Source organism: Lolium perenne, chromosome 7 (genome assembly GCF_019359855.2).
Source record: "Lolium perenne isolate Kyuss_39 chromosome 7, Kyuss_2.0, whole genome shotgun sequence".
NCBI lineage: Eukaryota > Viridiplantae > Streptophyta > Magnoliopsida > Poales > Poaceae > Lolium > Lolium perenne.
This window is the reverse complement of record NC_067250.2, coordinates 317,371,456-317,380,944: the sequence shown is the minus strand read 5'-3', so window position 1 is coordinate 317,380,944 and position 9,489 is coordinate 317,371,456. Positions and strand designations below refer to the sequence as shown.

Below are 9,489 nucleotides of genomic sequence, written 5' to 3'. Positions count from 1 at the left end.
ATTTTTGGTTTGACGCGAAAAACCAGCAGTCGTGCCCGAGGTTTTGGTGGCCCTAACGCGGGCCACAGCGCAAACAGACACTAGATGTTGACACTGGTGATACAAATTGAATCGCAACGCCACAAATTAGAAATTATGGAGTAGATGATTGGCGGCGGCACGGGGCGCGTGAGCGTGCGCCTTCCCTCTCGGGGACCGCAGTCCCAGTGCGATCCCCAAGAGCCCTCGGCCCTATAAATTGCGCTCCCCGCACGTCCTGCAGACCATCCACCGTGCTCTCCGCTTTCTCTCTAGTAGACTGTTCTTCCTTCAACGAGGCAGGCATTAGAGGAAGGTTGGAAAAGGTAGGGGGTTTAGGGGCGATTGGTGTGGTGTTCTTGGGGTTTCTATGGGATCTTGGGTGTTGTTTCCTTTTATGTGTTTGATTGATTATGGGTATTGTTTCATTGTATATTATGTTTGTCAGACTGGAAGGCATGGCCTGCGGTGACCGAAGGCATGGAAAGGAACCTGCAACGCTTGAGGAGGACAACTTCCCGGAGGGGCTACGCGTGCTCGCCGTCGACGACGACCGCGTCTCCCTCAGGGTCCTAGAGGCTGTTCTGCGCCAGTGCAAATACAAGCGTGAGCGTTCTCGATCTGCCTCATCCTCTTCTTTTGCCCTATCCCATTAGAACCAGTCGAAGCTAGGAGTAATCCTTGCCATGTTTGTTTCCTTGGATTTGATGCAGCAACGGGGGTGAGGGACGGAAGAACGGCGCTAAAGCTGCTGAGGGAGAAAGGGGAGGATCACTTCGACCTAGTTATCACTGACGTGCACATGCCGGACATGGACGGCTTCCAGCTCCTCGAGCTCATCGGTCTTGAGATGGATCTGCCAGTCATCAGTATAATTAATCTCTCTCTTGCACCGTCCAGCTTCGCCAGCAAGTATTTTACTTTTTATTTGCTGTCTCGGTTGACATTGCTAGCTCACAGTCATTAAGAACATTTATAGTCCTCGCCCACATGGGGTTGGCAATATTTCCATATATGGTACTAGTACATGCATTGAATGGTATAGAAGCACGTGTGTATATGTGTTGTTGCACATACACCCCCTAGTTTTGGTAGGGAAAATCGAGCGATTTTTTTTCCGAAATGGGGACATAACCCCAACCTCCGCATCAACCGATTGATACATGCAATATGTTATTCACTTATTGTCAAACGAAAGCATCGTGTTTATTGACACAGAGCAGTGCGGTCCCATCTAATGCACCATCTTTATCGGCACGTAGCAATATAGTCCCATCTAGCCATTCGTCTTGTAGCTCGGATGGCTAACGGGGAACCAAGCAGAGGTTGATCGACACATGGGTTAGATGGTGGCGGGACCGGCTATGGTGGTGGTTCACGAGGGTGGGGTGGTGGAAGACACGACAGTCGATAGGCGAGGAGTTGGCGATAATGATTAGTGTTAGGAGTACGGGAGGTGGCGGCCAATATGAGGAGCCTCCCGAACAAGATTAGGATCCCGGTCTTTGATTAGGATCCCAGTCTTTTGGAAAGAATCCAATTTTAGCCCGAACCAATTTGGTCCCATCTAACCGTGCACCAGTCAGATTCGACGACCAGTAGAGCGGAGGTGAAGCGACACATGAGTTAAGTGGGAGAGGGGTTACCAGATATATAATTCTAGATAATTTGCTTGTCTTAATTTTATACCTAATCCACGAACTATGCAATTTTATATCATAAGTACAAAATTGAAATAAATAAATACATGTGGTATCAGTTGGACTAATGATGGATCTTCCAATAATTAATTGTTAAAGTCTCCGCTTCAACTAAGTTTACAGTCAAGCTTGATGGACAGTTTTAAAAAGACAGTTTTTATACCTCACGTGACATCAGTTGATGGTCTTTAAATCTATTTACTCTGAGAATAGCATATAAAGTAGGAGTAACACTTTTATGTAGATGTATTGACTCGATCTACCATGTGGATATGGCATATAAATTTGCAGTTCCATCAAATTTAAAGAAAAATAACTAAAACACATATTTATTTGTCTAAGTTTTAATAATCAAACTGTATGCCATGCAGTTAATCATACAAAACCTGAAATTTTAGATGACCGCTTTACATGAATAAGAAAATTGCTTGGGATGATAGCTACTACCTAATAGGCTAGGGGGGAAAAGGTGGTCAATACTAGTATTTGATCGTTCATCAATAATTAGTAGTCATGAACATGGTGTGATGGTTTCTATATATGAATTGTGTTATGGTTACTTCTTTGCCCCTTATTTCTGATTCTTTCTGTTGGGTATGTAAACTTTACCCCAGTTATTTTTCTTTGAAGCATGCATCAAGCCAACCGTTGTCGTGATGCAGTTTTTCCCATCATGTGTAACATATTTGCTTCCCCAATTCCGTGTTCATTAAAAATATTAAACTCAAATATCTGATCTGGAACCATTAGGATAATTTAATTTCAAGTTTATAGTTTTAAAATTTCCAAAGTCCAAAGCTAAGTTTCGGGCCATATGTCATGCAGTGCTATCTGTGAATGGAGAAAAGGCTACCATGTACAGAGGGATACGGCATGGGGCCTGTGACTATATTGTGAAACCCGCGGATATCAAGAAGATCAGAAACATATGGGAGCATGTTGTAAGGAAAAACCATATCTCTGTGATCCACAACAGCAACGACAGTGATGATGCTGATCAGAGGGTGGCACTACCAGTAATTGCTAAGGGTGGCGCAAAAAGTAAGAAGTGCTCAAAGAAGAAGAGAAATGATGGAGAAGGCTCTCATGACAACAGAGGAAGAAGGCGGAATAGCTGGAAGAAACCAAGGGTGTCATGGACCGGTGAGCTGCACAACAGGTTCCTGGAAGTTGTCAACCGACTCGGCGTCGACAGTAAGATCTCACAATTTTTCATTGCTTATTCACCAAAAAAAATTGTTTACGGTTCTTGGATTTATTTTAATTAACAAAATGTTATGATTACCTAAATGCAGGGGTGGTTCCAAAGGTGATATTACAAATGATGAATGTCCATAACCTTAGTAGGGAGAACGTTGCAAGCCATTTACAGGTTTAACTTCTGTATATCCTTATTCTTTACTTATATTCTTATGTTCATTTTATTTGTAGGCTAAAAAAACCGTTTATTAGTGCAATCTTTAGTGATGCATTCATGCATCTTTTAGATGCGTGTAAGAAAAATATGCTTCCTTTGTGAAAATGTGAGACATTGTATAGGGCCTTTGAAAAAATATAACACCATCATATCTTTGTGCTTCGCACATGCCTTCCATTTCTTTCCCATGAGCATGAGTCTGATATATGTTCTTCATATATGTTGTCATTTCAGAAATATCGTTTGTTTCTCAAGAGGGTCACCGATGATTCGTCTCAAAGCAGGAGAAATGCCTCGTACATGGGCATGAGTCACCAGGGAGTCCGGCCATCGTCAGCCCTTTGTCCCTGTGGTTCTCACAATATCTACGCAGCTCCTCCATCAATATTAGAACCTCACGGTCTGTCTATTCAGCCCAGGAACTGGGCCACGGGCACAGTCGGCAATGGTTGCCTCATGCCTGGAAGCCGCCACGCTTCGGGTCCTCCTGTTGGCCCAGTCGCAAACACATCAGATCAGCCAATGCAGGATGCATTTCCTCGTATCCATTTCCGTTCTGGCAAATCCTACCTAAGCGTCCTGCGTCAGAAACTGATGGAGGTGAACACAAGCGTGGTGCCTTCCTCCCATCCTGGCACCTCCTCCGGCACAGCAGAAATGCCAAATGGTGGACAGTTAGAACCTGCAAACCAGTTGCCGGTGCAGCCTCGAGAACAGATCAGCCATTTCTCCGGTCCGATGGGCATGGCACCTTCTGCGATGGGCACGCATGGCGACACCCAGCTCCCGTACCTTGTTCGGAACTGTAGCAATCCATGGCAAAATAATGTGGGGCCATCAAGTTTTGCTGGTTCTATGGTTGGAGCACCTCTCCTCCCATCATCACAAGTGAACGTCATACTCCCCCAGATCAACCAGACAATCTTCGCACCCTCATCTAGCGAGATCGCCGTGTTTCAGAATGAGCAGCAGAATCAGATGGCAGGGACCAACATCAACAACACCACATCAGTGGATGTCTACAGTGAGCAGATGACGCCATTATTCAACATGGCAAGCAACGCAGCCCCAGTGGAGATGACCAATGATAACTTCTCACCAATGAATCAGATGATGGTCAATGGGGGAAGCACCAGCTCTCCATCGCCTAACCTTCAGGCGGGCAACCCTGTTGCACCGCCGGCTCAGATGGTTAATGGTGGTGGAAGCAGCAGCTTTGCATTGCCTGGCCATCTGGGCGGCTCTTTCGCGCCGCTGACTCAGATGCTTAATGGAGGGGAGGGTGCAGCTGGGCAGCAAGCTTCTGATGATCAGCCAACCTACAGCACTTCTAACTTCCTCGAGGATATTTTTGCCAGCATGGCTAGTCAGGTAACACCTTTTCTCATTCACTCTCCCTACTTTTCAGGCTCTGCATATGAATTTGCTAAGCATGTCAGGTGTATCTGAATCTGAACTTCTTTTCTTGCTGCAGGATTTCAATTCAGATGATGTTTGGTGAAAAATATTAGTCCCTTTGTTCGCCCCACCTGCGCCAGAGATGTCTCCGCATTTTGTGCAGGCCAGATGTTGATCATCAGCCCATGGTTCCTGCACACTGTAACTGCGGAGTTGTGCGAAAAAACGCCGAATTGTAGTAGGTAGTTAGAAGCAGGGTGTGGGCTTCTACTTTACTTCAGATTTGTTTTAAATTATTCCTTGTGTTTGAAGGATCATAAAATAACTTTATGTTGCCCACGTCGAAGAGGACGTGTGGAATAATTGGCTAAATACATCGTCGATGCAGAGCCCCAGTTGTAATAAGACTTCCACATTCTAGAATGGAAATAAGTTTATGTTATGTCATATGGAACCATTTTCATGTACTTGTTATCAGTGCAATGCTGCATTGCTGCCTCTATGCCTGAGATTCCCCTGCAAATAAAAACATGACCAGCATTGCACCCGCACATCATATATAGGCACATCAGTTTCAAGAGTGACTGTTCAAGTTTTATAATTTCTGATGTTGGGTGACCGAAGCTACTGAATTTGCAGCTGCACTAATCTGTTATCTTAATTTTCTTTGTCTATCACCCTGTAAATCTCAGGAAAATCTTTGTATTTTGTATGGAGCCAAATATTTCTTTCCATCGGACTGTTTAAAACAAATACTGCCTTTTTACTGTGACATCTCCGCAGTGTCCTGGTTATACTGATCTATCCACCCCTGTATAATCTCAACTTCTTGCCTCCTTTGTTCTACCACCCAGTCTGGATCCTCCTTGGTTGCAGACCTGAAGTCCAGATGATGAGCCCCTGGACACCACCATCACAAGAAGTAAACCGTGAGTAAGCAAGTTCTAGAATATTTTTGCTCTCCATATTGTGCAGCTGTTTACCTTCCTCTGTGACGAGAGCAATGATGCTGGATGATATGTTCTTGAGAACCCTGATAGCAATTTGAAACAAATGATTATAAAAGTTTACTGTAGTTAAAGTGTTATCTGAATGAATAACTGAAACTACTTTCATCAACATGAATAATTGAGATGGTAATTCTTTTAATCTTACCCGCCTCGACTCCACGGGTCCCGCATCCCGTTGGAGAAGATGATGTTGCTCCCAAACCTCTTGAGAACTTGATAAATTTTCTGCCAACAGTAGCACAGTACCAGGTGAGACTGAAGCCCAACAATTGTTGGTACATATCTCATCATCACTATAATAAATCCCAAAGAATACTTACCGTGCCACCATACTCGGTAGTGATCCAGTGATCCCTCGGCCGAACTCCGTAGCTCTCGACACATTCCTCGGACCTCTCCTCGTAACTGAAGCTGGATGGTGGGAACATGCTCTCGCTTGACACGTTCATCGGCATGATCATCTCGGTGCAGGCCTACACACAATTCGTTTCAGGAAACACATATATGATATTGTCAGAGTTTCAGTGATATCAGTACATCACACATTCCTGTCTGTAAGGTTTCTCTACCTGCCAGCCCCAGCCGTTGAGGCCATGGGGGTCATCCCCACCCTCCACCTTGAAACACTTCTGGTCACCCGTGTAATTGTAGTACAGGCTCGCCGCTGCGAAGGCCTTGTCGACGACGTCTGCTCCCGGGGGGAAAGCATCGATGATTTTGCACATCTGCAGAGAAATCCATAAGAGGTTAATAATTTTGTGTAATACAGACAAAAGTATTATGGGGTTGCAAAACAGGTCAAAGTAACGAACCTCCTTGACAGGGTAGGCAGGCAGATTCTCCAGGAAATCGGCCGGTGTCGGATAGTCCGTCATGGCCGTGTACGTAAACGCCGTCCACATCCAGTTGCTCAGTGAATCAACGTATTGCACGGTCCTGAAACAATGCCGCCCCACCCGAGTCATCGTCCCGACAAGAGTGAAGCAGTTCACTCTGCCACGCTGTCGAGAGTGGCAGTGTGCTGAATGAACAAAACTTACTTGCAGGCTCTGAAGGTTTTGCTGAGCTCCAGGAGCCCTGTGGCGTTGGATCCCCTGGCATCCAGCACGTCCCAGACTGACTTGATGACAGTGAAGCAGTTCAGGCTCTCAGACTGCAAAATTAGTTGGATGTTAGTATGTTACAATCAGCTGATTAAACACCTCTTTATTTCCTTGGAAACTTGAGCCTGGGGCAAGGACTAATCAAGCATGAATGAGACAAATATGTCACTAAAAGATGAGAGATGACTCATTCTATTCCCATGTTGCCTTCTTGTTTCTACCTTATTAGTGGCAGCTGAGTCATGAACAGTGCACAAAAGACATCATTTGCACACTACGGGAAAACTGCTTCATTCAGAGGTTTTATTAAAACAAGTCTTTTCAGGCAAATTAAGGAGGTGATCCGCAACAGCCAAACATGTATTTGCAACTTAGTAGTCCTTGGACGCTGTTAAGCGTCGCAACCTAGCTAATCAACATCTGCATGCATCATTAATTAGTCATGAACTCGGTCAAGACATCACCTATACGTACCTAGACATCCACATCATTGGATGGTCATGGCCGGCGACACATTTCAAATCAGGTATTTAAACATCATGTACTGTTATTACTAGTACTAGTACGATTCTAACCACACACATTTAAGCTGCATGCTCATGATACGTGTCACTGTTTCATAATCAACAACTGAAACCCATTAAGGTGACAAGGTACTGATAACCTACAGGAAGAGAGACACGCTACCGGACGTCAACAAGTGAAATCAGTACTACTAATAATTCAAAGCAGACATGACGATCTTTCTAAAGACCAATAATTTTGACCAGTCACAGTTGGGCCATCCAGAAATAACTTTTGTGTTGAAAGAAACAACTATGATGAAGATACCTAAAAAGGATGATAAAGCTATATTATAGTGTAATTCTAGTACCTTGAAGTCCTCGGAGACGGCGTCGTAGAAGCTCGACCAGGGGGTGATGTTGTCGAACTGCAGGATGGGTGCAGAGGAGGCCACGGCTCCCATGGCGACATGGGGGTACTTGAGCCTGAACCATGAGGCCAGCACTGCAGACAACAGCCGGCCATCACAAACACAAACCAACATCAGTTCTCTTTTTCAAGTGGACACAACATAACATTAAGTTTAGCTTAGCCCGTTCGAACCGCGACAAATATCTGATCCAGGGTGTGAAAACAAATCAGAAGATCCAGATCCATGTGGCGCGGAGGGATATAGATGTATATACAATATATTAGAGGGTGTGCACAATGCTTACTGCCGCCGTAGGATCCGCCGAAGACGACGACCGGTGCGTCGGGGACGGAGAGGTTGCTCTTGAGGCTGGTGATGAGGATGGCGAAGTCGGCGAGCGCCTGCGTGGACGTCAGGTAGCCCAGCGTGTCGGCCGACTTGTACGAGTCGTTCCCGAACGGCAGCGACTCGCCGTAGAACCGGTGCTGCACACACATGACCCATACCGTCGTCGTCAGTGACCTACTACTGTCGATATTTACTCAGCAATAGTTGAGCTTAAACAAGAGCGGAAATGATGTCTTGTGTGCAGCTAACGCGATCGCCCTTTTTGTTTGGTCTCGCATCTCGGGCGAATCAAACGCTAGAGCCAAAACTTTGGACCGATCCGTTTCAAAAAAGAAACTTTGGATGCGAGATGCGATGAGACGCGATAGCTGAGCTTAAAATATTTGCCATGGCGGAGCGTGTACCTCGATGAAGACGAGGAGGGCGCCGAAGCGGGGCGCGATGTCGAACATGAAGCCGGTGTTGGTGGCGAACCATTCGATGTCGCCCTCGTTGCCTGTGTACACGAACAGCGGCCCCGCGGCAGCGGCGCCGGCGGACGGCTTGCGCCAGAAGGTGTCGTTGAGGAGGTACTTCTGGGAGAAGACGCGGGAGGAGTTGGGCGTGAAGGTGAAGTGGTCCAGCTCCTGCGGGAAGTAGTGCGCCGTGAACGGCTTCGCCGCCGTGGCGTTGCCGCTGCCGTCCGCCGCGGGGGCGACCGGGTACCTCGGAGGAGCGAGCCCTGCGGGGAAAGGAGAGGGCGTGCTGCGGCGCCTGGACGAGGCCCCCGCCGGTGCTGGCGCTGACGCCGCGAGGAGAAGGACGAGGAGCAGTGCCGGGACGACGGCGTGGAGCGAGGCGGCTCGCGGTGCCATTTTCTTCCGGCTCTGCAGGCTGCCGCTCCCCAGCGTCAGTCACTGCGCTCGTGTGGAGTATAAGAAGAAGAATGCGCGGGCGGGTCCGTCTGAGAGGAAACGGTTGTGTCGTCGTGGTGCGCCACATTGTTACAGACATATCCTCGTTTGGTTCACCCTGTCGTGGACGGACTCGAGTGGTTTTACCATGCATCCAATCTCATCTGACGGATAAGCAATTATCCGAACGTGGGATCGATTGGTGGCACAGTCCACTACTGTTCACGTCTTTACTTTCGGAGCTTGGAGTTGGAGACGACACGAGGGCATGGCGCCATCTATCCATCCTGTTTCTGTCCATGGATGCAGGCATTTCCTCGCCGGCCACACGAGCGGGTGGTAGTGCGTTCTCGCGAAGCAAGCCGCGTCGCATCATCGGTCGCAACGCGTGCGCGCGCACGGCCTACGTCGTGTGTGGAAGTCTTCGTGGAAAACGAAGGGAACGATGCCGTGACAAGAACAAAGCGGCCAGGGTCGGAAAAGAAAGCGCCTGTCCATGTTCAACAAAGCGGGTGGCCTGTTGAAATGTTACCGATGACACAGAGCATGTCTAGTCTGTTAGAAGTAGTATCTGTAACAAACTCATATTACGTATTGTATTCTGTATCCAGCTGTGCACCGCACCGTGCAATAAAAATAGAAGAGAGATAGGACTCGGGATGTATCCGAGTAGACCTAAGTCGTCT

At 47.1% G+C, this 9,489-nt stretch overlaps 3 protein-coding genes across 3 annotated transcripts; 2 read left to right on the top strand and 1 right to left on the bottom strand.

Annotated features, from left to right (window-relative positions):
* The first annotated feature begins 476 nt into the window (after positions 1-476).
* Positions 477-2,093, top strand: LOC139834042 (two-component response regulator ORR23-like). The gene is made up of 3 exons (XM_071824424.1): positions 477-624; positions 732-930; positions 2,090-2,093. Exons 1-3 carry the CDS (start codon positions 477-479, stop codon positions 2,091-2,093), a joined length of 351 nt encoding a protein of 116 aa, XP_071680525.1.
* LOC127317355 (two-component response regulator ORR25-like) lies at positions 1,877-5,000 on the top strand. Its single transcript, XM_051347915.2, has 4 exons — positions 1,877-2,912; positions 3,014-3,090; positions 3,370-4,506; positions 4,610-5,000. The coding sequence occupies exons 1-4, from the start codon at positions 2,573-2,575 to the stop codon at positions 4,634-4,636; spliced, it is 1,581 nt and encodes a 526-aa protein (XP_051203875.2). The 5' UTR covers positions 1,877-2,572; the 3' UTR covers positions 4,637-5,000.
* A 105-nt stretch (positions 5,001-5,105) lies between these two features.
* LOC127317356 (uncharacterized) lies at positions 5,106-8,824 on the bottom strand. Its single transcript, XM_051347916.2, has 10 exons — positions 8,315-8,824; positions 7,867-8,047; positions 7,521-7,654; positions 6,584-6,696; positions 6,356-6,479; positions 6,113-6,268; positions 5,864-6,016; positions 5,689-5,768; positions 5,517-5,566; positions 5,106-5,433 (listed from the first exon to the last, which is right to left on the bottom strand). The coding sequence occupies exons 1-10, from the start codon at positions 8,762-8,764 to the stop codon at positions 5,297-5,299; spliced, it is 1,578 nt and encodes a 525-aa protein (XP_051203876.1). The 5' UTR covers positions 8,765-8,824; the 3' UTR covers positions 5,106-5,296.
* Between the last annotated feature and the right edge of the window lie 665 nt (positions 8,825-9,489).